The sequence below is a fragment of the Pteropus alecto genome, unplaced genomic scaffold (assembly GCF_000325575.1).
Source record: "Pteropus alecto unplaced genomic scaffold, ASM32557v1 scaffold86, whole genome shotgun sequence".
Classification (NCBI taxonomy): Eukaryota; Metazoa; Chordata; class Mammalia; order Chiroptera; family Pteropodidae; genus Pteropus; species Pteropus alecto.
In genome coordinates, this window is record NW_006442109.1 from 11704700 (window position 1) to 11721208 (window position 16509).

At 37.7% G+C, this 16509-nt stretch overlaps 1 protein-coding gene across 1 annotated transcript in view; it reads right to left on the reverse strand.

Moving 5' to 3' along the window:
- The window catches only part of RAB8B (RAB8B, member RAS oncogene family), a 57126-nt gene that overhangs the window by 9218 nt on the left and 31399 nt on the right, over positions 1-16509 (reverse strand). The window contains exons 2-4 of the mRNA XM_006920284.3: positions 6844-6904; positions 3995-4055; positions 175-252 (exon numbers count right to left, since the gene is read on the reverse strand). Of these exons, the coding sequence (XP_006920346.1) occupies positions 175-252; positions 3995-4055; positions 6844-6904 (200 nt within the window). The remainder of the gene's footprint in view (positions 1-174; positions 253-3994; positions 4056-6843; positions 6905-16509) is intronic.

A 16509-nucleotide genomic window follows, 5' to 3' on the forward strand; every position in this document is an offset into this window, starting at 1 on the left:
GTGCCCCTCAGAGCCAGGGCCTGACCGCCCATGCCTGACTTCTCAGCAGCTCAGCTGCCTCTGAGAGACAAAAGGAGCCCTTTACAAGCTCCAGGCAGGTATCATCATTCTGGTACCATCATTCCAGTATCATCATGATAGTCTCCAGTATCATCATTCTCTTTGTATATATACCTCTTCAATGTTTCTTATCCAATTTTTAATATTGTCAAAGGACTTTTCATTTGTGATGTCATAGACCAGCATAATTCCCTATAGGAGAAAAAAGATCTTTATTTAGTACTTTATATATTTAAAGTTATAAATATAATGTAACATACTCCTCTCCCACTAGAAACCAAATCCTTTTATTGGTTTTCATAAAAAGGATTCACAATATTTTAAAGTGAACAGAAGCAAAAATAATAAATTCTTCCGCTGTCTCACCATGTAAATAAATACTGTTAACATTTTCACTGTTAACCTTTAATGAATTAGTGATTACGGTAAAGGTGATACACCCTTTCTACCTGACTTCACATGATAAGAACTGGCACCAACTAGAGCTGAAAGCGTGTTTAAGTTAAAACAGGTAACATTGAGAGTAAGAGGCAATCACTTCAGTTGTGCATGTGTTTATTCCAAGTAGAAACTGTCTTGCTTCTTACCTATACTAAGATTGTAACCATACTGCTTTAAAATTATTTCTTTTTATATGGGCTGATCAAAATGTCATCATCTAAGTACATCACAGACACTTAAAATATAATGTATTTGTTATACGAGTTTAATGAAAGGCATTGCCATCATATTTTTAAAGGTCCCATGGCTGATATTTCTAAAAGGTCTATCTTCTAAATGTTTCAACTGACACCTGTATGCTAACTATTCTAAAATCTGTATTACCAGACCACCCTTCTGTACTAAGTGCTAGATTCATCCACCTGTCCAGCCATTCCACAAATACTTAGTGAGCACCTACTATGTGCCCGATACTATACTAAGTACTACCATCAGTGAACAAGTTGGACAAGGCCCCTTCCTCTCATGGATGGCTAATAAAGAGAACAATGAATCAATAATTATACAATTAATTATAATTTTGACAATTGCTATGAAGAAGCATGAGTAGCTCTGTGTACGAATGCTAATCTAATCTGGCTGAGGGGCTGGGGTGGTCAGGGAAGGCTTCCCTGAGAAAATGACATAAAGCCAACACTTGAGTACTAAGTAGACATGAACTGGGCAAAGGGGTTGAGGCAGGAGTAAAGAGGGGAAGCCCACAGCCCCTGGTACATAGCAGAAATGTTACAAATATCTTGCTGACTAGGAAGGCCCAGAATCCATTGTACTGAGTGAAAGAAAGTCGTCAGCTTGGCAAGAATGCACATATCTAATGGGAGAAGAGGACACGATGAGGCCAGAGACAGAAGTCAGAGATGTGCCTTGGAGACCACTGACTGGCCTTACGCTCCCAGATGTCCCCTGTGGTCATAAAAAACTCAACTCAACTAAGTAAAACACCAGGTTGTCTTCCTCCCTTCTAAATCTTTCCTTTCTTCTTATATTCTTGCTTTGATGATGGGCAATACGATCCTGCCAGTCAGCCCAAGCAGACCTCTAGAAGTAATCTCCTCCACAGGCAGGCAGGCAGGCAGGCAGTCAATCACTAAGTCCTGTAGGCCCAATGACCTCAATATTTCTAGAATCTGATCCTCTCTCCACATGAATTTATATCTTTGGTTTCAATAGCAAATGCCCTTTGACCATTTCCTATGTAAACTAACATATTATGAATCAGTTGGAAATACACTCAAGTATACTAGTTAAAATTTTATATATCTGGTATTACTTATAATAACAACAGCTTCCTTAGAGTTTATAAGACATTGTTCATCTATGAGAAATGTTGATAAAGCAGGAATATAGCCCTTTTCCCCACAAAGCCCAACTGTCCATCAAGGTTACCACTATGTCTACAAATGTTGCTGAACAATTTGAAATAGACCGAAGGACTCTGCCATGCTGGCAGACTCCAGTACAGTGCTTATCAACATGCTATATGACTGAGCCAACCAAACTAAACCTGCCAGAACCGGCACCTGCTGAAATGAGAAAACACCCCAACGAGAACATGATGGTCCCACATCCCAATGGAACCAATGACCTCCAAGATCCAAGACTCAAGTAGAGCTGGGTTTCCTGAAGCCTCATCTAAGACTGTCTCTAGGTGTGAAATTTTCCACCGATTCACCCCTTCAGCAAGTATTTATTGACCATCTACTCTGTGCCAGGAACTGGCATTACAACAGAACAAAAGAGACAGGAACCTCTATCTTCAAAGTGAAAAGACAATATTATCTTAGAATGGCAGCAATTTCTCATTATTTGAAGTAATGTGAAGTAAGACTAGGAAGTAGATAAATAAAAAAGCCAGATAACCCTCAAATCTAAATTAAATGACACATTTCAATGACCTCTTTCCTTGGACCGTGAACTAGAGCTAGACATCCAAGGGAACCGTGCTTCACATTCTAAATGTCCCTGACAATTCTCTGGTGAAAACAAGCACACAAGTGCTATCAATACATCACTCCTGGAAAATAAAAAACTGGCCTATAGAAAGGCTATGTTTATATGATGCCTCTAATCAAAATTACCTGTAAACTATTCCAAATCATCCCTGTTAAGATGTTCTTATTTATCCTAAAATCCTTCCTGGGGGAAACAACCAACCAACAAACAAACTTCTTATTGGCTCACAGATACGTCCCTTGCCTTTGATTTCAGTCTAAGCAAAATAAAGAGTAGCTGACAACTGTCTTTCTTAAAATGATGGCCTTTCACAATCTTAAAAGTATTATAGGGTAAAGTGTGGAGAACACATACATATAAAATGCTTAGTGGTGTATAGTGCCAAGGTGATATGGCTTTGAGAAGGTATCCCCAATATTTTTGTGGGAATGAATTATTGGTACTCAAATAATAGACGGTAGCAGTGGAAGAGGAAGGGAGGGTAGCATAATAATGAAAGAATCTATGGATTCAGATCATATCTTCCTGAAGACAAGGGGATAGCTATCACCCCTACAGTTCTGTCACCCTGACACCACTCTCAGGAGCACAAGTCTTTCAAGCGATGAGCTGGGGTAGCTGGTATCCCGCAATCTCCTATGTTAAGGGAGCTTTATGATCTCAACTGCTCAGCCTTCCGAGATGCTCTGGGCACGCAGGGTTTCACCATAATTCGAAGCTCCACCCAGTGCTTGGATTAGGCCTAAAAGCCAAAGATAAAGCCCTGGTCTGGACCTGATGTTCTTGGCATGGTTCAAGACAGCACTTTTAAGCTGCCTTATTCGCCGTAGTACTCGCAGTACCACACAGAACCTGCCCCGAGCAAACAAGCAATATAAATGGCTTGTAGAGATGACGCACCTTAGGATGGAAAATAACCAAGTGATGAGGTTATACTAACAAGGATAACGCTAGGATGTAGCAAAGAAGGACTTGGTAGTCAAAATTCACCAGATTCTAAGCCTCAAAGAGTCACAGACCATTCGGCTACTTCTTGGCCAGCTGGCAGGACAATGGTGGAGGAGACTCCAGAGAGCTGAGCCATTAAGAGTGGATGGTGTGGACGTGGTGAGATAAGGAATGATGGTGCCAGGGCTAAATGATGGGAAGGAGCAAGAAACAGTCACAGAGCTTGTGGTTTACTGAGATTTGGCAAAGGTATTAATAAAAGGAAAAATCACAAAAATATAGTCACTCAGAATGTGTGAGGAGTTCTAAAACATCTATAAGCTAATTATCTAATATATATTATGAAGACCAAAGGCAAAGTATACAGTTACTAAACACGAAACATAAAAATCCCTTTAAACATCTTGTTTTCATATAAAGAATTTATTTTCCCCTTTGCATTAGACTTCAGTTTGAATCCTATAAACCTGACAAATGAATACTCATGTTTTACTTTCACCTGAAGAGTTACAAAGCCCTAAAACACACTCACCATGGCTCCTCTATAATATGCTGTCGTGATGGTTCGAAATCTTTCCTGACCTGCTGTGTCCCTAAAATTTGAAACAAAGGAGAGAATGGTTTTAAAAGTCATCACCAGCTTGACTGAGGAGAGACATTAAGCTGTAGGAGATATAATTCTGGTCTGCTCACAAATGCAATGGTTTCAGGGGACAAGGGGAATGAGATACAAAGGGGGCCTGTTGTGTATCTGTGAGCTGGAGGCGGTGGTGACCATGGGAGCCTGTCAAGAGCTCACAATGACTTCAGTGAAAAACTTGGACCTTGACGATAAAAGCCATCAACAGGAAAAGCCATGGCCTGCTAGGAACTGGCATGCTGTATTAGTCGAACCCATGTGGGAGAGAACAGAGAATAGTTCTAAATTCTTGGACTCCCAGAGGTAGTTATAATCCTTTTTATACATGCCTAATGATTAAGGCATTTTGCTCTCTCGACTGAAAGTCTGTACAAAGAAGCAATTGGGCTAGACTTAGTACTGTGTAAATTCTGCCCAGCAGAGCACACTAAAATGGATCTCCTCAAGAACTTTCTCAGCTATGGAACCCGTGATTAAATGGGAACCTAGAGTTCAATACATAATTATTGACAATGTCTCCAAAGGCTTTAAAATATGAACAACACCTCAAAATAACATAAACTTTCATATATTCTTGCTTTTTAGCTGATGGCATACCATTAGAATACAATCTAAAAAATATAAGTTTATAATTACATTTATTGAAGCAATCCCTATATAGCAGGTCAAATTTCCTTGATATCTGGGAAAATCAATATTCCTCAATTTGCCTCTTACCACCAGAACTAATTCACCCCCTGTGCTACTAAGACAAACTAAATTGTACAATTTAATTGTAGAGAAGAAAGAGGCTTTTGTGAAAGTATACTAGAAATCTAATATATGCCAAACCCCAAAGAGAGATGAAGGCCCACGAGAAATACAGTAAATTAAAAACATTACTAAATCCCTAACACTTATGTATACTTTACAAAAAATTCTCACATGGTGCTTACATGCCTACCATAGCCCAGTATGTGGTATTATCATCATCCTCATTATGCAGAAGAAGAAACAGGCTTGGGTGGGCTGTGGTCCCCAGTTCTGCCACTAAACAGCTCATACCTTTAAATGAGACTCAAGCCTCCTAGGTCTCGGCTGTTTAGCGCAGAGCCAGGCCTCACACCACAGTCATCTTATCCTACTCTTCTCTCACTGATCAGCATTAGCTACTTAGGGCACTTGTTTGGTACATGGCAAACAAATCATGGGGAAAATACAAGCCAAGCACCTTTGAGCAGGTTAACCATATTTTGATTTTAATACACTACTTGATTTAGAACCAGTTAAGCAATGAGGCTGAAGGGGAAACCTTACCATATTAAATGTAGGTTGTGAAGACTAAATAGAGACTACTTCGCTGCTTAGAGCAGCCATAAGAAGTATCATGTTATATCACATTCTAATTAGCTGATCACCCACAGGCTCCTAGAAACTCCCCCTATTACTTATAATCAGCACCGTATATCACAGAATCAGAAATTCTCTTTGCTTCCCCCTTAAAATTTTTTCTATATCTTTAAAATATTTGGCCTCTTATTAAACACCAATAGAGAAAAAGGGTAGCCTGTGGTAACCTTCACAATGTGACAACGTATACTGGGAACCACCATACTAGGCTAGTATATGAGGCTGACACAATGTTCTAGGAGATGTGGGTACCTGTCCGAGCTTTATCACTGACTCAGACATATGCCCTCAGATAGACTTAACCACTCTAAGTGCTAGTTTCTTCCACTGCAAAAGAAGGGCTAGTGAATTTCAATATAATGTTCCAGTTCTATCCCCGTTCTGAGATTCGAAGAGGAAAAATAGTCTGAGAAAAAAGTTCATATATATTACTTGACCATTTGCCCTGTGTAGCTTTAACTTTCTATGTTTTATCTATAGTTGTCATCATCACATGTTAGATCATTAAAAACCTTCCTCAAAGCTCCAAATCTATAGGGCTCCATGGAAGGCCCTATACTGAAATGAAATAAATTAAACCAGCTTACAGGAGGTTAAAAAAAAAAAAAAATCTATGAAGTGTTTCTGAGGTCAAGCCAAAAATATTCAAACTGGCAATCTGGAAGAACGATATTTATTCGTTGCAGTTTGACAAATTCTTCAGGAATTTATCAGAGTTGGGTGAGCATAAGGAGATCTTTGCCTTGCATACTGCAACATGAAAGATGAGCGGCATGACTTTTTTCTCTTTTATTTCCCAGTCCAGTGTTCCTCATTTTTTATTTAATGAGAAGAAATATGCATCAGAGCTGAATGGGAACTCAGCTATCATAAGTCTAACCAATCAATTTACAAATGAGGGAAAGAAGGCCCTAAAAAGAGAAGCAACTGGCTCCAGGTCTTCAACTGAGGACGTCTTGGTTACAGCCTAGATGTGCACATCCTGTTCAGGGTTCCTAACACTTGACTACTTTGCCTTATCTGATTTCGCAGCTGCAACAACTACAATGAAAAAGTAGTTTATACTCGAGAATTTAGTTTCCTCCCCTATAAAATTAGCATTTTGGAAGAATGAGCTCTCAGATTTCTTCTGGCTGTGGGTTAGTGATATCATTCCCCACCGTCCCACTCTTGGTAGAAAGACCTTTGAATACTTCTTACCCATTTCCTCTTGGTTCTGATAAACAAAAGATGTTTTAGCTATCGCAAGATACCTCAAACTTATCACAATGCACATTTTAATTCTTGACTAAAGTAGAAACTGTGTATACATATATTTGTATATGTGTATAAATATATATATATTTACTTACCATATCTGAAGCTTAATTTTCTTTCCATCTAGTTCTATCGTTCTGATTTTAAAATCAATTCCTGCCAGAAAAAGAAAGACATGATAAATTTCTTCAAATATAATTCAAGTTTTAATAGCAAATGGACAAAGATTTCTATTGGAAAAAAAAAAAAAGCTCTCCAACGCACTGGAAAATGTGAACACAGAGCGGGTGTTAATGGTATGTTTCCTCTGCATACAGGCTGAAGAAAAGAATGCTAATTACTCTGCAAAGAATTGCACACATGTTAAATGCAACGTATTATTTTGACATAAATGAATCATATCCCTCACAGTTACATAATTTAGACAGACTGAGAATGAGCTATATTTTCTACTTCTTGAAATACATATAAACAATGTTTCCTACCCTTCGTACCCCATCTTTTCTTGAAGAAGGCCATGGGACCTCTTCACAATGTCCTCCATCTCCTTCCATTTGTTTCCTTAGAATCTGCAAATGGCTAAGCATGCATGCTTGCGTGTGTCACACACACACAACCCCAAACAAAACAAACAAAAACATGTCTATTTGAATGCAGGGATGGGAAAGCCTGTATTTTATACGGTTAGCAAGTATTTCACATACATTTTAACAAATGTTCCCACCATCTTACGGTCTTTAGCTCTGGCTGCACTTGAGACTTACCTGGGAAACTTAAAAAAAAAATACTTATAACTAGGCCTGCTCCTGTCCCCAAATGCTGAGATTCTGACTTAACTGGTCAAGAGCAGAATCTGTGCACTTGTAATTTTCAAAGCTCCCTAGGTAATTCTAGCCTAAAACCAAAGTTAAGAAGCACTCAGTTGTGCCTAAGAGGTAGCACTGAAGGTCATTTGAGACTCTGGCACTCCAAGTTCAACCCCTCCCTCATCTATTTCCCCAGACTAAGGTAGCTTGAAACTTATTTAGCAATTCAACTGCAAAGAACCACAAAGTCCTGGGCATATATCAGCATGTTCTGTCATTTATCAGGAACAAGCTGCTGCTACTCTTTCTGAAGGGACCAGCCAGTGAATACGATTCTACTGCATTTGCTAAATCCTCATCACCTGGCTACTCAGCTTTGTTTCAGGTTTTTCAATTCTTTTGCATTCTTTACAGGACTCTGTACAGTGGTTTCCAAGACATTTCAAAAAAACATGTCAATCATGTATCCTCTAAATTGACTTAAATATTAACGGCAGTTATTTGGTGTAGAAGAAAGCCTTCAACGGCTACATTACCACAATGTTTCTACATATCAACATTGAGATCACCCCAAAAGGCTTGCCTGCCAGCTCCAGCTTCATACAATGCCTCGGCATTAACCAAGCGGGTTTCCCCCCTCTTCCCCCACAGTACTTTCCCCCCAGGGACCCTTTTTAGGTACTCCTGTGCATCTTGAAATAGACAACAATCACATGCCAGCTAATTTAGCAGGAGGACAGCATCTCAATCATTCTTTCCCCTAATAACCATTGTTATTGTTAACAAATACAATCTGAGACCCAATATCCCCAGATCATCTGGCTCACGTTTCTTCCAGGGTACCCCAGTATTGCAGGGTCTGCGGTGGCAAAAGCAAAACTCAGCAACACAGCATGAATATTACTGTTGGCATCACACAGAATTTACTGAGGCCATCGCTCATTTTAGACTTAATACACACTAATTTTTATTGTGATTTATCTTTTTATACATCTCCAGTGTAACAAAGACCTTCTAGGCATTCTCCACTATCCTATATCCCTTTTTCGCCCAAGCACCAAGAGCAATGCCCAACAGGCACTCAATAAATGTTCCTTGATATTAACATTTTTGAAAAAGTTATAATTTTCCAAATTCATAGAAACAGAAAATAGAATGGTGGTTACCAGGGGCTGGAGAGAGGGGGAAAAAGGAGAGTTGTTGTTCAATGGGTACAGTTTCGGATTTGCAAAAGATAAAAAAGTTCTGAAGATCTGTTTGATAACAATGTGAATATACTTAACGCTATTGAACTATATACTTAAAAATGGTTAAGATGGTAACTTTTATGTTTGTTTTTTTTTTTAACCACAATGAAAAATAAAAAGATCTACGACTTTCAAAATACCAACTATATATCTGGAAAATTAGCTTTCTCAATTGGAAGGCTAATATCTAACATTCCATTATTTAGTAGTTCATTCACATTTTAAATAAGAGACTATGTATGTCAAAATGCCTATCTAAATGAATACTTTCCTTATTCTGGCTCACTAAGATTGTAACTCCTATTCTTTCAAGGTTGTTTTTGCCTGTAGTTGGGAGTCATGGGCAAATTTTCCACCTTCAACAAAGCCATTTTGAGGCTCCTTAAAGTCTCAGTTACTCTCTATTCAATAAAAACATTTAGGAAACTTTCTACTGACCTAGTCGTTTTTGTTTTGTTTTGCTTTGTTTTTGTATCTGTTACAAGGATTACCTTTCTGTTACCTGAGAAGGTACTACCATTATCTGAGATACTTAACCATCTTTTCACTATTCAGAGGTTTTCAATGTTTTGTAAGAGTTGAGAACTTGTATTTTAACTTTTTTTTAATCTGGCTGTCGGCAGCCAGTTGATAGACAAATGCTGCTGAACACAGACAAATTAGCATAACTTTAATTTCACTAAAAATGGAAAAATCATTTTATTATTATTAAAAAGCTAGTTCTGGAAGTCAAAAGACATAGATTGTAGGTTGGGTTCTGTCATTATCAACTTTTGGGAGGTTGCTTAACTGCTCTGAAGCTCTATATTTTCAACTGTAAAACAGGTTGAGAGGATTTAATTAGATAAATTAGATAATATGTATGAGTGTGCTATGGGAACTCTGAAATTCCATATAAATATGAGGTATTTATTATCCTGATTTTATTATCCTGCAGCTCTTGTCACTTCATGCACAGATTATGTAACAGCTTCCCAGGAGGCTCTGCCAACCTTCCTTCTTGGTCTAAGTCTCCTGCAAGCCACTGTGAGAATAACTTTCAACAACCCCAGTGATAATGTCACCTCACTAAGAAGCTGTGGATCCAACTTCCAAATTCCTCGGCCTGGCAAGGAATTTCCCACCAGATACACCGCTCTCCTGAAGCTTGTAATTCTCAGAACCTCTATCTAACTTTGGCTTTCTGTTTCTCTAAGTGGGCCCCACACCTCCTCCCCTTTGCATGTGCCACCTCGCTTGGCAGACTTCTTTGAGAATGCCACTCTACCCGTATAATCCTCTTCCTCCTTCCTTCCTTAGCTCTCCACTCAACCATGTCTATCTATGCCTACTTCAAGGCCTGGCTTTTGCATAGTAAGTCGATCCTGTGTTATTGGGTTTAACATATTGCTCTGAATTGCTCTTGCATCAGGCAAGGGCTCCATCCTTTCTGCCAGTTATGCTGCACACAGAAACATGTATACAGTAGACACAAAATAAAAGGTTTTGTCATACTCTTAATTACATAATTACATAATTACTCTTATGTAATTATGTAAAGGTTAAATTCTACTAAGCGTAGAGAGAGCTATGAAACCATGTAAATTCAAAGTTTTCTTAGTATATATACTACAGTAACAATAGTAAGGATGCTGAGAAATATTATTACAGTAAAAAAATGAAGATCTTTATATTACAATTAGTTTGATAATAATATCAGTAGACTATACAGTAGATTAATATTCACTTTAAGATTTAAAGGAAAAGTAACTTCCTGAGACTACTCCAGGATTAAAAGAACAACCAGTCATAAGAACAGTAATACAATTATATCAATTATGATGCTTTCTGCTGCAAATAACAGAAACCCCAAATCAAACTAGCTTATGGGAATTTGTTGACTCATATAACAAGCCCAGTGGTGAGTTGAGGTTCAGAGATGGCTCAGTCCAGTAGTTCCGGCTCATTTCTCTGTACCGCTTTTGGCTCTACCCTCCTGGGACTATCAATTTCATCCTCTGACTGATAGCAGTTCCTGACCACAACAGTAATACAGAGGAGAAAAGAGATCATCTTCCTGTGCCTCTCTCTTAAAAGTGAGGAAATATTTCCCCAAAACCTCCAGCAACCTTTCCTTCATGTCTCATTTTTTAATTTATAGCCATGGTATTGTCATGTTCTGGGGGCTACGGCTGAGTTCATGAACCAATCACTGCCATGGGCAATTACCAAGACTGAACTAATCTAAACCTATTCTTAAATTTAGATTAATCAAGGCCCATCCCTGGAGCTTGGTCACTTCCCCTGATCCACAGGGCTGCTAAAAATAAGAAAGTGGAAAAGCTGTTGAATCAATCATATCTGTTAGAATAATACTCAAATATATGTAATAAAATTTTATATTCATAGCTATATGACACAGACAAATCAGTTATCCCTACTATCCTGGCATGAATGTTATTAAATTTCATAACTACAGTACTTCTCTGAAGGTAATTTTGTCTAGTGTTCAGCCATGAACCAGAAAATATGAAGGCAAAAAAGGGATAATGAACAACCCAGGTAGCTTCCATGACATCTCTGTGCTAAATTGTGATTGTCATTGCCAGGAGAGTCCCTGAGCCCCCAGTTCCAAAGACCTGACTTGTGCTCTAGCCTCAAATGATTAGAGACTACAAAGGAAGGGGTGGCCATATCAACAGCAGCAAGAACCACAGCTCATCCTGCACTAAGGGGAGCAAGTTTTTTTTTTTTCTCATTTACAGAGACTATACAATCTCGAAAAACACAGCTTCTGAAAGGCATTACATTTTGGGTTAAAACATCCTTCATGTATTTCAATAGCCTTTTAGAAAGCATCATATTTTGGCAGGACATCATACAACAATTCATGTACAAAATGATGACCTTGAGTCATCCCAACTCATGAGCAATCCATGAGGCTCCAGGCTGCATGCAGTCTGCCCAACTGACAACACAGCCCAAAATCTACGTTCAGGAGACAAGACCTCAACATTCCTTCCATGTTGCTTGAATATGGCCTGATATTAATTTTTTTTTATGACTTGAAAGCAGTGCCAGTTTTCTCATTAATATTTATCTAGTCAATAAAATAGGAAATCTAAAATATAAGAAAATATTCCCCAGGGACTTGAAGCCATTTTCATTTTACATACACACACACAGAAATTTTTATTATTTCTGAATTGGTTCTCATGCTGAACAGTTGCTCATAACTGATACATATTATACACTATATGGAGGCAGGGAAGCACTGTTTTAAAAGGAATCACAGAATTCAAGACCTGTAAAGTAGCTTACAGATTGCTGAGTCCAATCCTCCCTTTGTGCCTAAGATAACTAAGGCCCAGGGAGACAGACTCCGAACTTATCCAGATTCAAAAAGACCAATTCGAAAAAGGGTTAATATCGAATTCTGGCATTTAAAGATCAGGCCTAAGCAAACAGACATGTCTAAGAATGTCCACGTCTCCTGAGGAGGCCTCTTTATCTTTGAGGGTCATAGCAAAACCCTACCAACAATGGAAGTGTCTACAGTAGAATGTCGTGGTATATAAGGGAATACTCACAAACAGTGAATAAGAGCCACGTCTATCAACATAAGTGAATCTAAAAACGTTAAGAGACACTGCAGAAATTTACAGAATTAAATCATCTCTATAAAATTTCAAAAATACCAAAACCAACTAGATAGCATTTTTGCATATATCCAAGTGTAATTTAAGTATTAAAAACATGCAAAGAATGATTATCAACAAAATCAGGTTAGCTGTTATCTCTGGAGAGAAATGGAAGAGGAAGGATTAGGGAGGGGTTCACAGGGACTTCAATTCTACTTATCATTTATTATAATGTGCATGGACATGGAAGTGCTTCATATTAGGTATACTTTTGTATACCGGAAATTGTAATTTTTAAAAAGCAATCATTAGTTATCTGGAAAAATGACATATGGAGGCACTCATTCATGCATGGCTGTAGAAAAATCAAAACAAATTTTAGAGATGAAAGCTATCTCCAGAAGATTTGGTGAGGGTGGGGGGAGCAGGCACTATCCCTTTCCCCTTTTGCTCAATATAAAGAGGGCCTGTAAACCCATGGTAACCAAGATGAGGTGACAGCAAGACTGGATCAAGTTCAGAAACTAATGGGGCAGATCAGGGGCTTGGGGCAGCAAGGAGTGCTGGCTATTCAGATTTCAAGCAGGGGGTTCAGGGACATTTCCTTCCCTGCCTAAAGGAAAAGGAGCTTCCATTTGGGCCAAGGGCAATAGGAAGAATACACATTTGGTCACTGTTAGGAGTGGCCCTCTAGGAGAAGCATAAAGAGTTCTGATTTTCTATTCCAATGGCTGGAAGGAGGGAGGCTGGGGGAGGGGAGCTCTGCCCAGCCCCTCTGAGAAGGTAAGGTTGTACTTGAGGCCTCTGCATTGTCAGGCTACTCACAGGAACGAGAACTGGCAGAGACCTGGCAGTGAGGTTCTTGTGAGGGATATAAGTCAGCATTTGCCCAAAGCACTGCTTATCAGATATTTCTCAGAAACCAGTGGTACAACTGGAGGCAGCTGGAGGGAGGGTTTGACCAGCAGTACAGAGGGAAGGAAACTTTGAACTTGGCCTAAATAAGCCCACGGTTAAAAGACCTAACAGAGAAAAGGAACTTGGAATGACCAGTATTGGGCCACATTTCGGTCCAAAAATTAGATATAATTTAACATGGAAAGGGAACAGATTGACAAAATTCTTTTATATTAAAGTTAAATCAGTCAGCCAACAGATATTAATAACATAATCTTTTCTGTTTCAAGAGAATAGGGACACTGCTCCTGGGTTTGTGAAAGGATACCATTGCTGAAGTATGGGAAAAAGAAAGAAGGACTTTTCCTGGCCTTCGGAACTAGTTCTGGGGCCAGCCAGTTGTCCTGACCTTTGGCATAAGCTGTGACTTGATGCATTTTTGCCCCGTGGGTGGTGTAGCACACACACGGCTCTCTCTTCTATCTGGGGGTACTATCTCGGCTTACTTGAGGAAGTCTGCTGCCTGGCCCAGGAAAATCAGGGGTGGAGAAATAGCAGGGACCTTCAATTGAGGTTTCAAACACCTAGTTCCCACTGAAATTCTTTCAAAAATTAAATTTGACTGCAGTTAGGAGAGCCACGGAAAAAATCTTTTGATTTCTGGGACATTTAGCTTTTCAAGGAATGATAGCAACGCTGGATTTAACATCCACAGAGAAAAAACCTGGGTTATCTATCCTGTTTGACCCACTTTAAGAAGCAGAAATTTAACACTGCACTTTTACTATTAAAAAGAAAAACATGTACTTTGTTTCAAAAGTACATTTGGAAACAACATCTGTGATCCCAGCCTATCTGAATATGGGTTATGTGGTTTGTCTATTTACATTGCAGAGATACTCCAGAAATAGAAAAAAAAGTTTCCCAAATATTGAAATCTACTTTAAAGAAATACTACATTCACTTCTTTACTCAGATTTTTATTATTAATGATGACGATACAGTGTAGTCGGATCCTGCCAGTTATGAAACTTTTGACAATCACATTTTGCTCATGCTTTTGTGTGTGTGTGCATGTGTGTGTGGACTCTTAAACATGGAAATTAATGAAATTTTAGAGTAGCTGACTTCAGGATAATTAGCTAAAATCTCTAATTAGAAAAACAGATTCCTGAAATAGGAAAAAATATGAGTCATAAATTAAAGATTTAATTTTTTTTCTCAAAAAAGGGAAAGTGAAAGTTAAAAAGAAAAAAATTATAAAGTAATAGAACTAAGTAACAACACTACACGGTACAACTGAAAACAAATGATATTTTGGAGAAAATACGTAAAAGTAGAAATAAAGTTTAGAATGTTACTTAGATTGAAAGAAGACTGAGGCGTTTTTCTTTTGTAAATATATATTCTGTAAGTTCATAAAAGCATACTTTCACCAAGTATCAATTATAGGCATATATTTTGGTCCATTTAATTTTTGTTTCATTTATATTCAAATTCACAATCTGGTTTCTTGTTTGAAAATTAGAAAGTCTATAGTTTAGGAGGAAAAACACTTTAAAAGTAAGTTTAGAAGACATTTTAACAACAGTTTGAAATGATCACTGGCAGCCAAATATGTTAGTTTTGTTAAATCCAACAAAGGACAAGGGGATTTATTTTAAGTGGACTTCACAAATGGTCTAAGAATATAATTTGCCATAAAAAAGGATACCTAATTAAAAAAAAAAGATAAAAATAAGAAAGACTAGAATTTTTCAGATTTGGTTCTTCCATTCTGTGAACAGAAAGCAATAAGTTAAAACCTCATTTATGGTGTAAATCAACAGTGGCACATATTACCACTTTCGGCTGAAAAAGCTGCACATCTTTTCAGTGTTTTAGAATTCCCTACTTGTTACTGAATTAAACTCAATTCTTGGCATTCTTCATAAGACAGCTGTACCCATAAAATCTAATCACACCAACAAAAGATAAACTCATAAACTAATTCTAGAAATTAGGAAGGATTTACTACTAATTTTTCTTTGAGCTATAAACATATGCATGACATATAAAAATAGTACAGTTAAAAATAGTTTTAAGTAATGTCTATATTTGAGAGTTTCAATCCTTTATAGATTCAAATATAAAGATCTAATTAATCCTTTAAATGTCTTTGGGAAATAAAAGGGCAAAATTACAGATCACTATACACCAAATAAAAACTAGTAAAATGAAACTATGTGTTAAATCACAAATAAAAGGTTTCTCAATGCTAGATCTACCAAAATGTCGAGAAAAATAAAAACGGCAAAGTGTGATAGATAACACAGCTACAAGGAAGGATTAAGAATTTTAAATCTAATTAAGGAGCCAGCGGAGATTACCCAGCATTCAGCTCACAATTTGAGAATGCCCAAATGTGTGCATGACAAGTCTCTTTTGCAAATCTTGCACTTTCAAAAGGAAATGTGTTTTAAGTGTTACTCAATCTGGAAGCAGCCATGTGCTTCAAGTTGTCAAAATGTGGATTTTAGAGGTTCTCAATGAATAGATGTTTTTACTTTCAATAAAATCTTTCATAAAGAGCCTAATTTATGAATTAAATTTTCTTGAAGAATAAAAGTTCAGAATGCTTCTGAGATTTCCATCCCTTTCCTGTTATTAATTCATGAGCATTCCAAGAACCAACCTGCTCCTAAATGAAACCAGTTACATCTCCTTGGCTCTATCTACTGTTTCTGAGAAAGTGTAACTTTATGGCAGGCAAACTCCTCCAATATGAGTCACTACCACTTTCCCAAAACTGGAATTTCCTAGTTTGCTCTTTAAAAACTCAAGGTCAGTTCTGCTTCATTTAAGGGTGAAGGGAATGTTGCGGTTATTCAAAAGATGAAGATAAAATAGCAAATCCCTGATTTTACATACTATTGCTCTGGGAAATGCCAAATCACTGGAATTATCACTGGAAAAAATTACAACTACATTCCAATGATGTTGCACCAAAGATGCAGTGAAACTGATCCCTTAGATCTTTCCAAGTATTGACCATGTATCATATTTTCCATTCATTTGGAGGTAAACAAAAGCTAAAGAAAACAAAATTATAAAGTAATAGAATTAAGTGACAATACTACTAACTAAAAACAAATGATATATTTTTTCCCCTTTGGGAATGAGCTCTTAAAAGAAGAAAAACAAAAAAGATT